We start from the raw sequence: 22,005 nt of genomic DNA on the forward strand, positions 1-22,005 counted from the left end.
ATTACAAGAATTTGTTATCGAGTGTTTCTGAAAAGCTGCTTAGCTGACCAGCTAAGAATCAATACCAAGCTGAAATGTACTAGTAAAAATCCAGCTTCTTACAAAAGTAGAAAGGAAGATGCAGGAACAAACCAATGTAATTAAAACTGGGAAATCAGGAGACAAAAGCCGGGATTATCATAATTTAAACTAATCATCTGACTGGAAGAGTTAAGCACAGGGAACAATGCCAGCAGACATGGAAATGGTAATGAGTCCAGCAGTAGTCCCAAAATTCAATGCCCATATTCGTACAAACAAAAATTGAACAAACATGTTTGACTTCATGTTTGACATGGCATGACAAACCCAGGGTAGGACTGAACAGATTCAGATTCTGTGCACTGTGTTGTATGTTTGATCCAACACATTCTCAACCCCACCTGGTGAAATACAGCAGCTTGATCACTGGCGTCAAACTATGATGCTCTACCTACCCCTCTAGTATCAGTGTTGCATGTTAAGGGCTAGTTACCAATTATACGTAATATCCAACTTCAAGATATCTTCTCAAAGTAAAGGCTCTGTTATAGAGTAAGCACTAATACTCTATAGAGAGCTGAATCATGCCCTTTCCTTCGGTCCTCAAGGGAACTTCTCTTGAAATATGTATGGTTGTGAATGGAGAGAGACAAATAAATGTTTTATCCTGTTTGGGGTGAGCCATGAACTACATGTTGTCTGTCAATTTAAAAGATATTTGTCAAGTCAATTTAAGTAAAATCATCTAGTTTTGTGTTAAACCGCTCAGTGATCTACATCGTCTCTCTCAACACACGTCACCAAAATAATGGTTCGGCACAGAAAGGGTGGGTTTGTCAGCTCTGTGAGCAGCTCTACAATCTTTAAGTTCCAGGTTTTAGTGAGTGTTCAATGAGACAACGTCAATCAGTTTCATGACAAACTGAGACTTTATTGACCCCGAAAATGATTTTTCAATTCACAAATGTCATATGTAGTTCATGGCAAAATTCAAACATGATCAAAAATGAGTTGTCTCTTTCCATTCGCTAGCATACAAAGTATTTCTGAAATAAGGTCGCATGGGGTCCACTGGAAAGGGTGTGGCATCTGCTCTCTCTATGCAATGTGTGCTTAGACATTTAAAAAAACTTTGCTGACAAAATCTTCACATATCATGACATTTATGACTTCTTGAGTGTTACTAGTGCTGTCAAACCGTTGCAATTTGGTTATGTTAAGACACCAAAACTTGTTAGGGTTAAAATAACTTTATTCAGTCTCATAACTTAGCGTCAATCACATCACACCACGTATGTATATTAATTTACTTATGTAACATAACTTAAAAACATATCACTCTTGATTCTTGGTGATAAACGAGACATGAATTTCAGTCTCCAGAGGGAAAGTCCAGTCTATGAGCCATCCAACCGACCCCCAGCTCAGGCTTGCTCTTTATACTACTGCACTAGAGTGGTGTTGACAACCCAAAAACAGTCACTTTATGTATCTATTGCCATCTTTTTAGGCATTATGTTGGTATGTCTTACTTCATATGTTGATAGTGCATGAGCTTTGTAGAGGAAAACATAGAACATAACCCATGAAAATTCTCCTGCATGCGCTAACCTGATCTGTGCAGTGTTGTATCCAAGCACAGACACTGCCTGCATTAGAAGCCTCCTCAAACACAAATACACTAAAGAACGATATGAATGAGTGGGCAAATGTCAGATATCAGAATGAGAGGGTGATATTTTAGGAGCCCGTTTGATGAAGTCACGATACACCTTCAACTGCATGTGCCAACCAGAACTGAGGCGGAAATTAAACAATAATTCTGAAATATCTGCCTTCACTTCAATAAAATGAAGATGAAGTGAGTTGTGTTTGTGGTGCTCTCAACATTTATCTCAACATCCAGTTACAGGCTGCTGTGCATGGCTCTGCAAGGCCTCCCCATAGGTTTGAAGTGGACAGTGTACCACTGCCATTCTGGCTGGGCTACACTGCACCTTCAAATGTTAATGGATAATTCACAGCCATTAATGGTTACTAGCTGCATCAGCATGTCTGCCTGCTGCCTTTTGTCTTTAAGTCTTCCCACTTAAATGCAAATGTAGAGGAGATGGCTATATTCAATATATGAATACATGATAATGAGGCTGATTTTTTTTTGACTCTATTTGTAGTGGAAATAAAGGAATATTTCCACTCCAGACCAAGTGAAGACCTTTTGTCTTTTGACAGCAAAATGAAATGATTGAAAAACAAATGAGAGATCGTCAATATCAGGGTTATTTCTGTAGTAGACGTTATCAAGGAGGACTCACTGTTGAGCTGAAGCTAAGTCTTGTTTGTTTTGTATCTTGCATAATGTACCATGTTGTCAACAAGTAGGGTACGAAAATAACTTTTTGGGGTCTGTGTATGCTTGTGTGTTATAAGGTTGGACCGATATATTTAGCCAATTCTGGATTTTTAAAATCTGCTGTCTACTCCCGGTCAGTTGAGATTCAGTCCAAAAAATGGCAGAATGGGTTTTGAAAAAGCTGTATCGGTCTACCCTTTGGTCTTCATGCTGTATGTCTGTCCCAGTCTTGTAACTGTATGTTGATGTGCTTGTAATCACCCAGAGGAGGAGAAGCCTGTGGTGACCAACGTCACTGTCAGCGATGTATCGTGGGACAGCTTCCTCCTGTCCTGGTCTGCTGAGGACGGGGCCTTCCAGGCCTTTTTGATTGAGGTTACCGATGCAGAGACGGGCGCCGAGTGGCACAACCACACGGTGCCCGCCCACGCTCGCAGCCTCACCATCTCTGGCCTGTCCCCCGCCACCTGGTATAGGGCCAGTCTGTACGGGCTGTACAGGGGGGCCGTCTTAGATCCTGTCTTTGCTGACACCATCACAGGTATCAAAGCCGTCAACGTTGGGGCTTCGCTCTTTCCTTCGCTTCCATCTTCTTCTGCTGAACACAGTGAATTAACCAGTGTTTTTATCTGTGTGGACCTACACATGGTGTTTGTCTTTTCAAAGAGCTCTGGAGCAGCTTTTCAACACTGTTACATTGACCCTGCTGGGTGTTACAGGAGCAGTTGTTTGTGTTTTCTTTTATGCTGTAAGACTTGAATTATCACTGTCAATTCCCCATAGCCTTACAAAATGTAAGCCTTGTTAAGTAATAAATCTGCCAGCATCATTGGCTTGCAAGGATATTAAAAACAAGTGATCTAGCAAAATTGGAAGCAAGATCCTTGGAGGCAGAATAATTAACTAAGGCTGGCATCTTTTACACAAAAAACTTAATTTGACAGATCTTTGTGACTGGAACCATCTTGATACTGTATCTGTAGGGATGGAGGCTTGTTTTGTTCATCCCCATGGATATATTCTAAGGCAACAACTCTGCTCCCATTGTCTGAGCACAACTGTTTACTTTCAGCCTTGCAAGTACATTTTAAAAAGATGTATTAAGACAATACACCTATCAACCAGTGTGGTGGAAGTTATTCCTCATGGAGTAAACAACATCTCCTTGTCATTCAGACAGCACGCACAATCCAAATCCCCAAACCTCAACCATCATCAGCCATCCATCATGCACATAGGCCTTCCGTTGATACAGGGAGAGTGTTTGAGATGGGCTAACACTAACACTGCCGCAGCACCCACACAAAACACATCTAATCTGTCCAAGCAGTCAAACTGTCACAGTTGCAGATACACATTTAATCCACCTTTAAGATGTCAGCCAACACATAGCCTTCAATGAGGCAATGAGGGGCAAAGCTGAGAGTGCTGTAACTGGGCCAGAACAGATTTTGAAGACCGACATCCTCTACGTCACCTTTGAGAGTAAGTTCACACATATTAAGATTCAGTCATTATCTATTCACCTGTGATGCGCAGTGGCATTCGTGCACCCACTTCAGACGGGGTGAGCACTTTTAGCTTGGCAGCTACAGTTATGATTTTGGCTCAAAGAAGGATGTAAATAACATCTTTTCATATTAATTTGGAATCTTCTGGAGACTTGGATTACACCAGAGGAAGTGTATGAAGCATTCTATGTTTGTTGTTTTTCTTATTTTTTTTTTACATTTAAAACAAGTCCCCAGCTGCTTCAGTTGTTAACACTGTCTGCAGAAATGTTTTATGGACTACAAAACTATGGTTGAGTAGATAATGACAGAATTTTAGTAACTCATTCTTTAAAAAAACTTTTTGATGAGACAAGAAGTAAAAAAATAAGCAGTTTCAGGTTGGTTGATCTTTTTTTTATGTCAGCCACCGTTGGCATTATCATTCAGCATTTAACTGATGAGAATCAGTCAAGTGGAAGAAAGATGGGAGGACTGACAGAGGGCAAAAAAAAACAACAACAAAAAAAAAACCCTGAGGCGCCTTTGTCACTTTGTGTGAGGCCTCTCTTCTGTATGCATCCCTAGTTTCCCAAGCTGGACTGCTCTTCATTCTCATGCTGCCATTGCCCCTGGGCTCTGGTGCTAGGGTGCCAGGGGCTTCTGGGGCCATGCAGAATATGGCATGCGCTCAACACTGCCCATTGTCTGCATGCTAATAGCTGTTTTAACCATCTTAGCATTTTTCATTAGCATTGCTTTATCCATAAAACATTCCAACTTGTGAATACAAGTGCTGACTAATTTGATTATGTTTTGCACGGTGGTCGGCATCGGTCTACTGGAGAGAGACATCGTCGCTAAAATAAAGTCCTCTTCTGAAAAGGGTTTGAGGAACGTCTGATTAACAGAGAGGGAGTTTTATACAACAAATGACTGATGGAACCACAAAGAGATGTAGACAGCGCCCGGAACAAGCTCCACTCAGTTGTAATTCATATGACCACAAGCTGCACTCCTAAAGTTAGACTATCAGGCAAGACTGGAACGAGTTCTGGGCTTCTGCTTTGCAGACCGCTTTTCAGCAGGTTAGCTGGCGCCGGCACGTACCTCCTCCAATAACAGGCTCCCTTTTGTGAGCAGGGATTGTGTTCACTCAGGTCTTGGGGGGGAGGCGGTGTGGAGGGAGATGGGGTAGAGGGGTAGAAGTGGTGGCGGGGTGAAATCAGTAGCAAGCTACCACATGTTAGCTGATGGATGTGGCCCTCCCTCTCTTCCACTGACCAGCTAAAGCTGCCTGGCGGCTAATGAAGAGTGACAGCTCCCTGGGATTTGTCTGCGCTGCTTCTCATTTCCACCACTTCTTCTCACAACAAATGCCTCAATGTGTTTTCCCTCACAATAAAAAAAGGGTTTCAGGCTAGTTCAAGGACCCCTGAGACCCTCACATTTGGTGTAGTGTTTTAATGAGCAGTGGCGCTGGGCTTTATTGAGGCTTTCTTGAGCCCACTTATATCTGCCTCTATCCAGGCTGCTTTAAAAGCTCTGTCGAATCCATGTATCCATCTGCTGCTACCGGAAGTTTCCCTGGCTAATTAGCTTCAGCGGACTCATCCTCTGGAAAAAGAGAGCCTTTCTCCAGCTGTATGGTCCTGCTGTCTCCCAGCCTCTCTTCCTATCACTGCCTTTATTAGCTGCTTCAAATGACTGTTTAACTACCAGCTCTTACAGCACCACATGCACACACTCCCATCTTTATGCACATGGATCCGTCTACACTGTACAGTGAGAAATAAAAACCGCTATTGTTTGACAAAGCCTCTTCATTTTTAATCTCATGGAATTGTACAAGAGCGAGATGGGTCAGACCCGATCTGTCACTTTTTTAAAACATACGCTTTAATTGAATTTTAAGGATCATGTGATTTGTTTCATTGGGAATTAAACAGGCAAAGACCTGAACTTGCCAGTATATTAACCTAGCAAACACTGAGACGTGGTTTGACCACTGTTTGCCAAACAAGTCGTCCTGTTCACGTGGTTCATGTTCCAAGATGGAAGTTGTGCCAGCATCCAGACATTACATAGTCGTCAGCTGCACAGCAACGCCAAAATATGACATAACCACAAACGTGCTTTTACAGTTATTGGGACTTAAACCCCAGTCTCCTGCATGGCTACTTTTGCTGACACAGTTAGCCACCACAACATGGAAGCTTTGGAGACACAGATTAGATAAAGACTTCTGGCTCATTCAACACCACAGGCTCAAATCGAAGAGACAGAAATATAATTTACATTTAGATATGAATCACACAAGTCTGTTTTCTATATTTAAAAATTTCTAGACAGACATAGAAATGCCAGATTCAGTTTGAATTCTGAATAAATATTCTGCTAATGTTTTAATGACATTTTGTGAGGATGAATTTCAGTCACAGTCACAGTCGTGACATCACTTTTTCATCTTACTAACTGCTGTGGCTTTAATATATCTTGTTAACTAATCTTCAATAGAATGCAGCTGGATAATTTCATTTGCTTCACAACTTACCACTTATTGCCTGTTACCAGAAAACTCTTCTCTTTTCACTTCGTAAACTCTTTATTTGTTGACTAATGCTGAACCTCCATTTCTGCCATTTGCAAAAAGACTGATACACCCTCTTTCACTGCCGTGTTCCTCAAATGTCAAAGCACTCTTCCCACAGAGGAGGAAAACTGACTTTCCCCTGTCACTCAGAGGCTGAACCAGAGGTGCAGGCTCTCCTAGTCTCCGATGTCACCCCAGAGAGCTTTAAGCTGGCCTGGATGGCTGAAGAGGATGCCTTGGACACCTTTGTCATAATGGTCAGCCAGGCTGAAGGCACAGGCCAGCCAAGAGAGCAGGTGCTGGGTGGCGAGGAGCGAAGTGCAACAATCACAGATCTCACAGAGGACACAGAGTACAAAATTGAAATCTTTGGGCTCATTTTGGGAAGACGCTCCAAGTCTGTGCTGGAGGGGGTGAGAACAGGTACACGGTGAAAAGTCAGAGCAGTGAACTGAAGCCCTGCGCTGGGAATGTCAACGTAGTCTATGTGGAATGACGTCATAGTGTGTCAATTTTGCCTTTTTGGTAACAGCATGTAAATATGGTTATTAACACCTGTGCTCATAAATCCTTTGGCTTACTAACCTGATAACAAGGCAGTGTTCAGAGGCATTTAATGCCGCAATTTGACAAAAGTGTCTTTGTCTTTAAACTAATGCATTTTAATGATGGTGATGATTTTTCAGGATGACTAGCTCTGGGTGCCTTCTGTTAGCATCTATTGGCTGATCACAGACAGCCGCTGGATCAGGAGTAGGCTTGTACACACGTATATACAATGTACTCATAACAACCTTTACTTAAAAATCTGTTGTTTTCAGTCTCTTGTGATGGGAATGAAGCAACTATGTTGATGAAGCTCATCATTACAGCTTCAGAAAAGGCCTTGAAAACTCACATCAGCTGCCAGGATGAAATGTCGACAGTTAATGTTTCTGCAAACCAGTGATACGTTCACATATGTACGTATCATAGGCTACATACCATACTGACAATTCTTTAGTATGTGTCATGTCATGTTGAACAAATGATTGGACTGTCATAAATATGACAAAAACAAGAACTGGTATTTTACTCCAAAACGTGCCCTATTTCTAACCATTTCTAAGCTATTTCTATTTCTAAGCATGGCATTGACTCAACATGAATAAGAAAATTGAACCTGAAGAAAAGATGCAACATATAGAAATGTTCAACATATTGGTGGTTTGCAGAAATTACTAACTGGGTTGCAGTCAGCTCCCACTCTGCTTTTTAACCTGCTTCTTTCATTGGGTCGTCCTCGTCCAGTCTTCCTCCAAAATGTTGTCTTAGACTGCCTGGTCCCGTGTGTCACAGTCACTCTTTGTGTATGTGTATGTGTGTGTATGTGTGTGTATGTGTGTGTGTGTGTGTGTGTGTGTCTTATCGGGGGGGGGGGGGGTTTACAGTTATCTGTGTCACATAGAGCGGGTGGTTGTGTCCCCTGTCCTCCCTGGGGGTAAAGCTTTACTCTTGGGTTTCGTGGCGCATGTTTCACTTTTGTGTTGCCATGAAATGTGGGCAAGTTAATCTCCTCAGGTCTGTCACGCAAGATACTATGGCTTGCTGTTAGCTGGGAAGGGTCCCTCCATGAGCCCAGGCGTCCCCGGGCCCCCTTTGTCCATCTACCTCGCTCTCTCTTTCACACTCTTTCTTGCTCTTTCCTAAAACGAGTGCCTTTCAGTGGTGGAGCTGTCCTGGCTCCAATGGGTGTCTGCTGCTTAATCCTGAAGCTGAAATTACTAACCAGTGTCGCTCCATGTTGTGGGTTTATTGATGATAGGTGACACACATACTGTCCAGTCCTTACCTGTCTAAGAAGGCAGCACACATGTTGACTAAACGTTGTATTTTTGTGTGTTTTTCCCCTGTCCACTGTTTCTGTCCCTCTTGTGCCAGACCTGGGTCCACCCAAGGGAATCCGCTTCTCTGATGTCACTGACACCTCTGCCACCGTTCACTGGGTGGTACCAAGAGCTCGAGTGGACAGCTACAAGGTCACTTATGTGCCTGCTCACGGAGGTCAGTGTCAGGTCATTAGTGTAACTCATTCATTCTACTTAAAAGAGGGAAGAACTGGCCACTTCTTATAGGACTGCTACTGATTCAACAAACCGCCCAAGTTGATTGAACTAAAAAAAGGAAGAACTTAAGCATTTTTAAAATAAAGATTTATCCTCCCAAAAGCTTTGGGCTGATAGTTTTACCTTCAAAAGCATCCCTGTTCACATCCAGAAAAAAAGGTTTTCTTTACATGCATATTTAGACTCTTACCAACAAGGTGATTTTGAAATCACTTTGAAAAAGTAAAATGTACCCAGTGGTCACACTTGAGTAAAGGTAAAGATATTACCATCAGTGTGAATAGTACTTTAATAAAAGTCTTAATGTTAAATGTGTTTTTAAAGTACAGGTAAAAGTAAATTGAACATATACTTACATGTATGTATTTACTGTATACTGTGGGTAGACTGATTATCAGAACTGATATTCAGCTTTTTTTTGATCATCAGAATGAGCAGTGCCCAGGGTTCATCTCCAACCTGCTGACCTTTCACCCCCCCATCCCTCTCCTTTCATCTCTGAGCTGTCTTATCAATAAAGTCATAAAAAGGCCAACAAAACATTTTCTAAAAAAACGAAAATAAAAAACTTTAATCCTTCATCAGCTACAGGGATCGACGGACCGATTCTGCCCCCTAGTGACCACACTGTGCACCACCCCAGAAAAACAAGGCTCCTCAGCCACCACTATCATGACTGAGGTTGAGTCACATCTCTGTCCCTCTGCTGATAATGTTAGCAGGTGCTGTTAACACTTCAACAGTGCTGCTTAAGTAGCCACGAGCACTCATGCTCAGTTCAATGTCCTCAACTTCAGTTTCAACAGGGCTGCTCGAAATGTTTTTGATCCTTTCATTTTACCTCACTTTACTATCTTGCTGTTTTTCTGACTCTCAGGTAATGCTAAGACACTGACAGTGGATGGCTCTGAGTCTCAAACTGTGCTGCCCAACTTGACCCCCGGGGTCACGTATGAGGTCACTGTTGTTGCTGTCAAGGGTCAAAGGGAGAGTGAGCCTGGTTCAGACAGCGTCACCACAGGTAAGACTTCTGTGGAACTAGCACACAGGCACATTCGTTATCTGAAGGCTAGAAATAAAAATGAATGTTTTGCCTGGATTTGGCAGGTTTGTGATACTTTATAGCTACTGTCTACAATTAAAACAATCACTAAGACTATTCAGTTTCATAGCACTGATCACCTAGACAGTAACTAGTAGCAACTAATTAGCTAAAATTAATCTGTGACCCTGTTTGATTCAACGTTTCTTAACAAACATGTTTATAGTCGTGTGTTCAAGCAGCAGCATGCCTAAAAGTGGACAGGTGTCAACTCTGTGCATACGGATTTATTTGAGTATGGTCAACTCACAGTGATTCTGTGCGTGTGTTTGTGTGTTACAGCTCTGGATAAGCCCCGCGGTCTGACTGCGGTCAACATCACCGACACAGAAGCTCTGCTGCTCTGGCAGCCCGCCATCGCTACTGTAGATGGCTATGTCATCACCTATAGTGCAGACTCAGGTATCTAGTGTATACACATACATGTACACCAGGGGGAGGGGAAAACTGATCCTCAGATGCCATGCGATTTCCTCTGTGACAATGATGATGATCGCAGGTAACAATTATGCTGCACTATGTTTCAAAGTAGCAATCAGTCACACAGTGAGAAAAATCATGCACTGTATATAGGCTACATCAAAAATGTTGATGCATCTATAATTGTTTTATAATCTCATCACAACCCTCTGAATTCGCACAAATCAAATAGAACGGTGAAGGGCCTCGAGATTCCCTCCCCTAATGTACACAAAATCTAATACATAACACAATTGTTCCACTCCGACTATTCATGGTGGAATCATGATAATGAAAACAAAAACAATGAATATCATTAGATAGTCATCACTGCCTTTTACTGAAGAACTAATGAGAATTGCTACTTACTGCAAAGCATAAGTTCAGGTGTGCAAAGAAAATAAAATGTTCAAAGAAAGTTTTCCAGACGGGAGGGACGAATTTCCAACATATCTAAGTGAAACAATGTGAGTAGTGTTCCAATATTGTGTTTTAAATAAAGAGTCAGATTTGTCCGACACATCCGTCCAAACCCTGTTTGCCTTCTCTTGTATAATCGACCTCTTGCCCTACATGTCCGTCCTTAATGTACTAACTTTACATACGGCCTGTTTGTGTTGTTCCAGTGACTCCAGTGATGGAGCGCGTGTCAGGAAACGTTGTGGAGTTTGAGATGAGCTCTCTGACGCCGGCCACACACTACACTGTGAAGGTCTATGCTGTGAGGGACTTGGCCAAGAGTGCAGCCACGACAACTGAGTTTACCACTGGTGAGAATGGATTCCTATAAATTTATTTGTTTCCATCCTGACAGCTGAACTGTTGATTTATTGAACCAAACTTAATCTAAATGATCATCATGAGTACAGTTAAATGTTAAGTCTTTTCATTGGAACTACAAACTGTGTGTTGATCTGAAACAGAAGTACATGATGTTTGATTGAGAAATACTTTATTGGGTACCTTACAGTTGCTCCCTTCCTAGAATAAAAATAAAACAGTATAGAGAGATTAGAAAATATAAATAAAGAAGAGATAATAAGGGACTTGAGCAAATAAGACAAAAAAATGTAAATGAAATATAAAATACCTGTAAAGAAATGTGCATTAAACTGTGATATGTGACAACAATAAATACAGTACAAGTAGAAATATGAACACACGTAGAAATAGATACATGTGTCTATAACTACAATGTAGATAGTATTGAATAATTATGCAAAGAGTAGTAATTAAACACAATGTGTACAACAACAGCAGAACTTAGCACATGAAACTGCACAGCCAAAAGAAAATGCAAAAACTGCGTGAGTTGAATTATTGCACAAAAAATATCTAGATCAGAGATAACCAAGAGGAGGAGCTGGTTTGAAAAAGAATCCTGTGCTGACGTACTGGTGTTTGTTTCTTGTACATTACCAGGATTGCTGCATGACTGCAGAGATGTCAAGTAGAAATATGTGAATGAAAGATTCATTAAAACCTAAATGACATGGCAACAAGGAGCTGATACAGTTACTGAAAAGGCCGTTGTGTTTGTAGATGTGGACGCCCCTCATGACCTGACAGCCAGTAACATCCAAACAGAGAGCGGCATGCTGACCTGGAAGCCGCCTCGTGCTGACATTACCGGATACATCCTCAGCTTCGAGTCTGCCGACGGCACCATCCGAGTAAGTAGCACCACAATGCCACTTATTCTGGTCTGCCGGGTCAGTTATACATTAAATCTATACATTGTGTTGGAGAATAAAATGTCTGAGCATGTTTCCCCCTCCAGGAGGTGGTCCTGAGTCCCACTGCTGTCTCTTATAACATGGCTCAGCTCAGCGCCTCCACAGAGTACTCAGTCAAGCTGCAGGCCATTGCTGGTCCTAAGAGGAGCAGAGTCATCACTACTATCTTCACCACCAGTGAGTGGACAGATCACAGTCTTGGTGGTCTGTGTCTCTGTTGCAACACATTTAACCATGTATTGAATACAACCCTGACTCTAAAAAAGTTGGATGCTGTGATTATTTGCGAAGCCTTTTCTAAATGTGCTCAACTGAAAACAGTACAAAGACAATATTTTTTAATGTTTTAGCTTATGAACTTCATTATTTTTTGAAAACCTACGCCTATTCTGAATGTGATGCCAACAACATGTTCCAAACATGTTGAAACAGGAGCGACAGCCGACTGTGAAAGTTGTGGAATGCTCCAAAAACACCTGTTTGGAACATTCCACAGGTAAACAGGTTCATTGTTACCAGGTGATAGTATCATGATTGGGTGTATATGGGGTGTCCATGAACAGCTCAGTCATTCACAAGCAAGGATGAATGTGTTTTTCAAACACATGATTCTATAAAGGAGATTCCTACAACTGTTTGTTTGCTCCCAATCTGTTCTTATTTACATTTTACAAAGCAGCATACCAACCTTTTTGGAATCAGTGTTGAAGATTACGACATGTTATTTTTTATTACTGTTAATAATTCAGTGAGAAGGCAAATGCCCTAATTTCAAATTCATAACTCATGAACCATAAAGATAAGCTAAATGGTTAAGATAAGAGTTCTGTCTGTGCACAGCAGAAGCAGCATTTATCCGAGGCTGACATTTTTGACTCTACTTCAGTACTAGTAGCGGCTGTACAGTCGTATATAAGAACAATACCCTGATTTATTGCGTGACCCCCAATGCATGCTGGGTAAAAACAAACAAAGACGGAATCTGCCTCTCCCTCTGCACATTGAGCATCATGTGCTTTATTCAATTTACCTTGATTCATAAAACCCTCGGCTAGACTTCCACATTAGTGATATACATCTTTGCGTTGTTACAATCCACTTTGTTGATTATTCCACCATATAATCTGTTGTGTGTGTGTGTGTGTGTGTGTGTGTGTGCAGCTGGTGTGCTATACAGACACCCCAGGGACTGCTCCCAGGCCCTGCTGAATGGTGACACCTCATCAGGCCTGTACACCATCTATCTGGGTGGAGATGAGAGCCAGCCAGTCCAGGTCTACTGCGACATGAACACTGATGGTGGTGGATGGATTGTAAGTCACCGGCTAACAGAGAAAGACAGTAGATACTCAATATGTATTGGTATTTACAGTCACATTATTTGATTTGAACTAATGACTATGACCAGAAACTCTGCAGCTCCCCTTAGCTCTGTGGAGCATGTTTAATGTCTTTCAGCTTATTGTCTGGTTTGGGTCCAGGTTTACAGCTGTCATCACCATAGTTCCAAGCAGACAGCTGTTTTTGGCAGAAAAGCTACCTAACTACCTGCTTGGCACCAAAATGACAGACGACAGACAAATTAGAGACCAGCTGGTTTAAACAGTATTTCATTTAGCAAGATGGTCAGAAACACAACTTCAAATGAATGGAAAAGTTTCTTGAAATGTAACTCTCCCAAATAAGTGAATACATCTTTAATATCATTCAAGAATGACTTCACAGAGAATCTTCTGATTTTTTATGGTACATTTTCATCAATATTCTGCTGAGCCTCTGTGTATATTCAGTTTTCATAAACTCACATATTGACAAGAAAATCTCTGGGATATTTTTCATAATTCTTTCGCTTTTTTTTTGAAGATCTCAAAATCAATCTGTCCATTATAGGGTTTTTTAGGAATGTCCTGTGATCAATAAATCTTCCGTTATTCATTTATTACTATCTTTCTCCGTCCAGGTTTTCCTCAGACGCCAGAGTGGTAAACTTGAGTTTTTCCGCAACTGGAAGAATTACACAGCTGGCTTCGGTGACATGAATGATGAATTCTGGCTGGGTAATTTCTAGCACACACACATATGTCAATACAACACAATGTCATACCCAAACACCTGTAAAGGTCTATTGTTCACATCTCCCTAAATGACATATATCACTGTTTCCAAAATAATATGACAGTTGCAGAGTATCAGTGACAGGCAGACCAGACCTTCATCCTACGCTCACAGTTTGGTTACATTTAGGCAAGAAAACTACCTGATGAGGTTTTGGGGTAATATTGGGGCTTGGCTTAAAAAATGATGTTACTTATGTCCTTTCAGTTATAATTGTATGTACATTACGCATGTAACGGAAGTGTTATTATTTATGTGAAGCAACTTAACTACGTCAGTCAGTTAAAGAACTCAGCGGAGACTTCACACTGGACATGAACAGAGATCTCCCCGATGAAAGTCCTGTTAATGTTTAACCCGTTCATCCACCCCAGCCCCTTGCTTAACAATACTGTCATGCTTTTTATTCTACGTCACATTATAATTTTGGCTGTTGTTATCATTACTTTTTAAAGGAGAATTTCACACTGGCATTATACTTTGAATGTGAAAATAGATCAGCTCTGAGGCTTGAATAGATTTACTAGCCTCCTCCTCGTCTTTTTAGTTGAATTTTTTTTTCTTTTGTTTTTGGACATGTAAAATAGCATATCATCTGATAATCCCATTTTACCAAAAGCTCTCACTGAATTGTTATTGTTGCTGTTCATCCATCTTATATAATATCTCTCACTCAGGTCTTTCAAACCTACATAAGATCACAGCTGGTGGTCAGTATGAGCTGCGAGTCGACCTGAGAGACAAGGGAGAAACAGCCTACGCTCAGTACGACAAGTTCTCTGTCTCTGAACCTCGGACCCGCTACAAAGTCCACGTAGGAGGATACAGTGGAACAGCAGGTGAAGCTGTCTTTATCCTGCATTTGGTCTCTTAATACTTTCTGTCTTCACAGGTTGGGGGCCTGCAGAAACAAAACCCATTATTTCTTCCTGAAGTCCTATATTGATCTTTTAAAAGAGCTCAAAAATATATAGTTTCATATATATTTGCACAAAAAAAGGCTTAGTCATTTCCCCAAAACAGCTGGTCATTGTTTTTATCAACTGTAAAACCATTTGGATTAAAATAGTATTTTATTATTCAAATGTTTCAATGGTTAAGACTGTTTGAGAGACCATCATCTGAAGTGAACAGAGAATTTGTTTAATAGGTTTCAGAATGAAGCACTTTTCTTAGTTAAATGATTTTGTATAAGTGCAGTTTTGGTTTCTTGTTGTTTGGATTGTTTTAACTTATGGGGGATCTTTTGGCTTATTCGTTTATTACATAAATGTAAGGGTTCACCTGTCACTTACATTTGTTCTGCTCTCTCTCTGTTGTGTGACTTTGTAGGTGACTCTATGACCTACCACCACGGTCGTCCATTCTCCACTTATGACCATGACAATGACATTGCTGTCACAAACTGTGCCCTGTCCTATAAGGGAGCGTTCTGGTATAAAAACTGCCACCGTGTCAACCTCATGGGACGATATGGAGATAACAGTCACAGCAAGGTACAGTAGACAGAGTACAGCACATCTCATAATACAATCACAGTATGCAGAGGATGTAGAGTTTCTTAAAAAAAAAACCTGAGGGGTTACAGGGGTCACTGAGGGTCCTTGTTGCACCACACGCGAAAAAACATATCGAAAAGCTACGATATAAACGATATAGATTACCCCGCTCGCCCTGCATGTACAGCTCTGGCAGTCACAACAAACATCATTTTTACGATTGCCCTTGAATGCACCGCTAAGGCCAGCCAACCACAAACCTTATTTCATGCTTGCTGTGGATTTTTGGACTTTGTGGACTTTTTATTTCTACAAAGCGACTTGCGACAAATGTAGCGACTTATTTAGACCATCAGGGGAAAGGCGAGGAATATATTTTAATTCTCCTGCTGCTCAGAGTGATCGCAGTCCACGGCTCCTCTGCAGCAGCGCCGGGGTGTCTCCCCTCCCGAGCGGCTGCGCAGGCGGCAGGCCGGTGTGTGTGTGTGTGGGGGCGCTGGCTGGGGCAGCAGGAGCAGACGCCGCGGCCGCTCCCTCTGTGGATTTGAATCGTTAATTCTCTGACTTCTTAGTCTTTCTAAATTCCACTGGTACTTTACCAGCGATAACCTGAAGCTGCCGAGTCTCGATCTTCAGTCTCACTCTCTCTCCAGATTAGGATGTCATCGTTCATCTTGTAAAAATGCATTTCGTTTGTTTGATCTTCTCCCTCCCTTTCCTGTTGTTACTTCAAGTATATTTGTCTCTGTAGTGAGTTTGTGATTATTTGATAAAGATTTCTCTATCAACCATTTGTTTATGGATTAAAATAATCTCTTTATTTTTCTGAAAAATATTTAGTTATCGTATATCGTATCTTATTGATATAGAGATATCTGGCATGAATATCGAGATATGAAATTTTGTCCATATCGTTCAGCCCTACCGCACGAGCACTTCGCTCTACGACATCAGCTGGCCGGCTGGTACCGCCATCTCTGAGAGCGAACAAAGCTCGCTCAGCGAAATCACGACTCTTCTCTGTTCTGGCAGCTCAGTGGTGGAACGAACTCCCGACTAATGTCATTATGGCAGAATCACTCACTATAATCCGCAAAAGACTCAAGACTCACTTGTTCAGACTTCACCTTGACCCTGCAGAGCATGATAATATTGAATAAATATGAATATTACATGAACTTGTAACCCAACCTATAAAAAGCCACTGGGATAAAGTCAAGCTGTTGTTGTAAAATACTAATAATAAATGAAAATGTAAATGATAGTTGTCATTATATTGTAGATTTTGAGAAATTGCTAGGAAAATCCCATATGAAACAACAATTCTACTCCTGGGATTTACTCGGATCTAAACAACAGACTATTTGTGTTCACTAATATACAGGCACTAACAACAAAGGTCAACTCATAAAGGGTCGTTTGGACTAAATCTTACAGGGAGCGTGTGTGTGCCCAGCCCAGAAATATTGACTTTGACATAATTTTGAGTTCCATGAATAGTGCAATATTTAACTTTAAAGGTCCCATATCGTGCAAAATACACCTTAGAGCGGTTTTCTATCAATAATATGCATCCCCGGCCTGTCTACAACCCCCCCTGGCATGAAAAAAGTTCATCCTCTCCCTTTTTTGCTTTCTCCGCCTTTAGAAAATGTGTGCTTATACAGGCCAGTTGAAGATAGTCTGTCGGTGACGTCACCGACAGATTAGACGCGTCCCCCTAGGTTGGTGGCACCGCCTCAGGTGAAGGTTTGCCACACCCGAAGGAATTATCTAAACGGCGCCATTTTTGTCACTCTGTGACAGGAACATGGCTAAGCGCCTTCCCATTTTAAGTTCTACTTTAACTAACATCATTTGTCCAATTCCTCCTCTCCAGGGTGTAAACTGGTTCCACTGGAAAGGCCATGAGCACTCAATCGAGTTTGCCGAGATGAAGATCAGGCCATCCAACTTTAGAAACCTGGAGGGGAGGAGAAAACGATCATAAATGATCCACCACCATCACCACCACCACCAACAACAACAACACTGCTCCTACTCTGTCTGGACGTCCCATAAACCACCTCAGCTCCCACACCCACACAACCTGCAGCAACCAAAGCCACTGCCAAGAGCCCCGCTGTCTGCCTCCACGCAAAACCAACACACCTTCCCTCCTCTCATTGGCTCACAGATCAGCCTCGACTCCATAACCCCCTTCCCCTGTGATACGGTGGTGGAAATGCTGCCAGTGTGGAAATCAACGTGCATGTAAAAAAAAACTGGACTTAAATCAAGCCCACACAGATTCTACTCACGCACCAAAGAGAGCAAAAACAACTCCATTTCACCTGATTCTGATCCTTTCTCTTGTGTTGCAGCATTTGTGAGGAGGCTAGTGTTCAGCTTGGGCATTATGTTGTGTACAGTAATTAATACAATTCCCTATTTCACATCCAAGCCACATTTAGACTTTAACAGAAAGGACAGGTTGTTTATAGTATAATGTGGTCTTGTTTAGGTTCAGGGCTTCTTTTCAAAAACTGGATTATCCTAGAAATGGTATTCCTTGTACTGTACATGAAAACATCTGATTGAAATGTATGAAAAAGGGAAATTCCTCAGATGGCACTGCTCAGATGTCTCATATCTTCATTTAACTTGCCATTTGTTTGTCTTTGTGCGACTAAACTGGTCTCAGTGTCACTTTATCCTCCCCAGGTTCCCCCATCTCCCACAATATAAGCCAACATCTGATGTGATAAAAATTTAAATGAAAAGAGAAAAAGTTCCATGTCCACGTGGGTGGCAATGTTTCCATTCATCATGTGAGCCCCTGAAGGCATCATGCCATAGCCACAGTATTGTGTTTTAAAAAGCTAAAGAACAGAGAAAAGAAAAGCTGATGTTTTTCAATTTGTTTTGTTTGTCTTATGAATCTGAGGCAGGACCTGTTATTCAGTATATAATGAAACGCAGAATAAATGCGGTGAATAAATTTTTTTTCCCTTTTTTTTGAAAAATGTGAATACAGTGCATACATGTGGAACAAGAGAATGTCATGTGTGGTTCACGCAAAAAATGTTGATGCTCAAAACATACTACTAAACCACTGATCATCTTACGAATGCCTGTGTAAATTAAGTTTGTTTTTATTGTTTTGTTTGTTTATAACTGGGTGAACAACAGCTGTTCTCTGTAAACTGTATTACAATAAAACAGTTCATTTAAAAGGAAGCTGTCTGTATTTGATGACGTCAGCTCTCAGCATATCTTAACTAACTTACAGCACACACAGCTGTGAAGAGTTACTTTGAAACAAGTGAGGAACAAATCAGGAACAACCATTAATAATGAATAGTCAATTTGTTGTTATATAAACTTGTTAGCCAATGAAATGCTTTATAAACTTCTTAGTATGCAATTGTGAAGATTTACATACATCAGTTGCACCTTCATAATGGCCATCCATATATTGTTTATAGATGATAAACATCATGTAAAACTTTACAATAAACAGATGCTTAATAAATGGTTTATAAAGCATTTCATTGTTTGTCGACAGTGAAATATGTTTACCATATGTTACCTTATTTTGCATTAAATTGTACTGACTCATAGATACCAGCCACCTAAATACGTCAGATTTTTTTTTTTCATTTAGATCCATGCGTTGTACCTCGAGAAATTAAAAAAAAATGTATAAAACGCCCTACTTGGCAACCTTGGTCACTCCCTTCATCTGGATCTACACCAAAAGTTAATGGTATCTATACTGGACGGAAAGCCATCCTGCATCCAAGTTTCCCTGGAAGTCTGTCCAAAGAAACCAACAGGTGAAAAAAATAACCTCCTTGACAAAGTAATTAGCCATTAATTGGCTATTGTAATGGGTAAACTAGTTACAACTCATAAATGACTTCTTAATCATTACTCCTTTGTGCCACCCAAAAACTTACCTATTGACTTACCTTTTTTTCTGCTACCTAAATCAGCTGAGCCACTGTTCAGTAAACCACTGAATATGTGTATATTCTCACTCGGATTTGGGTGTTTTAATTGAAAATTTCTCCTCACTAATGTAGGCAGGAGAAACTATTTCATGTTTTTCTGCCCATTGACGTTAATATTTTGTATATTAAGGAATACATTAAAATATATAATCATTTCAAAATAGATTTGAGATAGAAAAAAGCTATTTAAATATATCATAAACATTATCTAATGCAGGCATCTGATGTTCTGCATCAGCCCCCTAGTGGCAAAGAGGCCCCTGTGCCTGCATGCCTCTGTCCAGATCTAGCCTAGCATGTAACCACTTTATATAAATGTGAATAGAGTACCAGTAGAAGTAAGCTGAAGGATTTGACAATGAGTGCAATGGCTATGACCCTAACCAAAAAATGTTGGAAACACAGTATAATACAGGCTGTGATTGATAATGTCTGAGTTTACAGTGTAATTTGATCATACAAATCAGTACATAACTTTATACAGGTTTCTGTCGTAGCATACTTAAATGTAGGTACAGCAGCAATAGGGAGTAACAATTGGTCCTTTGCAAGGAATGAAAAAATAAACTAACTGCAAGTATTTAAGCTGCTTGGTACCTATGGGATATTTCAGAGGAAATAAAAAAAGAGTTTTTTGTTAATAAAAAAGAGTTTTTTGTTAGTACTGAGGGCCCATGGGATACAGTGCTGGTAAACAGAGCTGTACATTTAAGTAGGCTACCAGTAATAACCGCTGAGAATTACATTTATATTACAAAAAAGGACATAAATTCAGAGGAATTGCCAGGTAAATGTCAGGATATTACACTTAAATTGCAGGTTGTATTATGACACTTGTAGAGAAACACAAAAACAATTAAAATGACTTTATCTGAAGGCCACAAAAAAATGCCAAACTAATGTTAAATATTTACTCATTTTGATCCAACTATATTAAATACTATCATTATTATCATTAGTAGTAGTAGTAGTAGTATTTCTTCCTGTGTTGTTTAAATTGACCACAGACTGAATCATGGGAAACATACTAATTAGCCTAATATCTAATGATTTTTGCGCTGGAGAATAACAATAATAATATTATAGCTGCTGCGCAGCGATGGGTCTGGTCCGGGCTATTTTTGGCAAATTTAGGCAATTCTGAGCAACAAACAGGAGAATAGGAAGACAAGACAGTTGACAACAATGTTCATTTTGGACCACTTGAGGCTTGAACTCACAACTTCTGAAACCAAAGATCTATCGCTCTGAGCTAATTGGCAAGTGGCAATACAACAGTGGCTTCACAAATTGAGTAAACCATTCACATGTTGTGCAGGCAGATTTGAAACCACTGTAAAAAATTCAGTTATCAAGGCAAAAATCTGAAAATACACATATTGCAGCATGGAGATGTTGGTAATTTGTTTTTTTTAAATGATTGATTTGCTCTATAAGTCAATAACTGATGTTTAGCTATGTCATTATTGCATTGACTCCAATTGTTCACATGAAAGAAAAATTTAAAATGCTGTGAAAAATTCAGTTTTTGAGGCTCAATTTTTGATAAATCAAAGGAGGAGAGAGGAAAATGTCAGAAATTCTGTTACCTGAACAAAAATCTGATAAACATAAATTGCATCTTGACAGCATGGAAATGTTGGTGATTTGTTTTTAACTCTAAGTGTTTTGCTTCATAAGAGAAAATCTGATGTTTAAAAATGCCACTCTTACATTCCAGTTGTTCCCATGAGAGCAGAATTCAAAATGTTCTCAAAAATTCAGTTTTTGAGATAAAATTCTGATATTTGCCAAACTTCATCAACTATGACTCCAAAATATTCTCTTTTTTTTCAGGAAGATTGAAAATATATTTGGCAAGAATTTGATAGTATATGTTTACAGTACTGTTTACAGTCAAACATTTTGATGCACTGTAGGCTTAATTTTTGAGAAATCAAAAATCCGAGAAACGAGGACGGTCTGAAGATGCTCTTTAGCATGTTTGGTGACAATTGAGCAAACATTGTGGAGGGAGATAGGTTTTATAAGTTTTACAGGTTTTGAAAAAAACTGAGTGATGGACTTCATAATTTGTAATGAGTTTAAGTGGACTAAAGTTTCGTCAGTATTGGGGCTACAGTTTGGTGAAAGTTTCAAAACTGTAGCATGTACTGTTGATTTTGTAGGTAAGTTTTTAAAATTTTAACGCTTATTGTGCCCCCCCCAGGAGGAATATTGACATGTCCCTGGAATTAAGTAAATCTGGCATGGGGCCGGACATTTCTGTAAAGTTTGGTGAGTTTTCGCCCTTGGGAAGTATGACTTCCTCGGAAGAAAGAAGAAGAAAGAAAGAAAGAAAGAAAGAACGAAAGAAAGAAAGAAAGAAAGAAAGAAAGAATTCCTAGGAATACAATAGTGTCCTGGCCGTTTAGCTGCCCGGACCCTAATGATTACGCTGCGTGAAGTCCCGCCTTTTGTCATAAATGTGTATAGTCCACCAATCACGACGAGGCTCTGACAGTCTCTTGAAGCAGACCTGCCTGTCTTTGGTCGGG

General features: G+C 40.4%; 1 protein-coding gene across 4 annotated transcripts in view; it reads left to right on the plus strand.

Moving 5' to 3' along the window:
- Positions 1-18,692, plus strand: part of tncb (tenascin Cb) — an 88,175-nt gene extending 69,483 nt beyond the window's left edge. For 2 of the 4 annotated variants that reach the window (XM_030416831.1, XM_030416830.1), the window contains exons 11-23: positions 2,640-2,915; positions 6,608-6,880; positions 8,378-8,500; positions 9,440-9,583; positions 9,947-10,066; positions 10,750-10,893; positions 11,666-11,796; positions 11,904-12,036; positions 13,021-13,172; positions 13,820-13,916; positions 14,652-14,813; positions 15,307-15,470; positions 17,353-18,692. In XM_030416831.1, the coding sequence (XP_030272691.1) occupies positions 2,640-2,915; positions 6,608-6,880; positions 8,378-8,500; positions 9,440-9,583; positions 9,947-10,066; positions 10,750-10,893; positions 11,666-11,796; positions 11,904-12,036; positions 13,021-13,172; positions 13,820-13,916; positions 14,652-14,813; positions 15,307-15,470; positions 17,353-17,463 (2,030 nt within the window). In that variant the 3' untranslated portion in view covers positions 17,464-18,692. The remainder of the gene's footprint in view (positions 1-2,639; positions 2,916-6,607; positions 6,881-8,377; positions 8,501-9,439; positions 9,584-9,946; positions 10,067-10,749; positions 10,894-11,665; positions 11,797-11,903; positions 12,037-13,020; positions 13,173-13,819; positions 13,917-14,651; positions 14,814-15,306; positions 15,471-17,352) is intronic. The other 2 variants (XM_030416832.1, XM_030416833.1) reach the window with 2 other exon arrangements.
- The last annotated feature ends 3,313 nt before the right edge of the window (positions 18,693-22,005 follow it).

The sequence above is a fragment of the Sparus aurata genome, chromosome 5 (assembly GCF_900880675.1).
Source record: "Sparus aurata chromosome 5, fSpaAur1.1, whole genome shotgun sequence".
Lineage (NCBI taxonomy): Eukaryota > Metazoa > Chordata > Actinopteri > Spariformes > Sparidae > Sparus > Sparus aurata.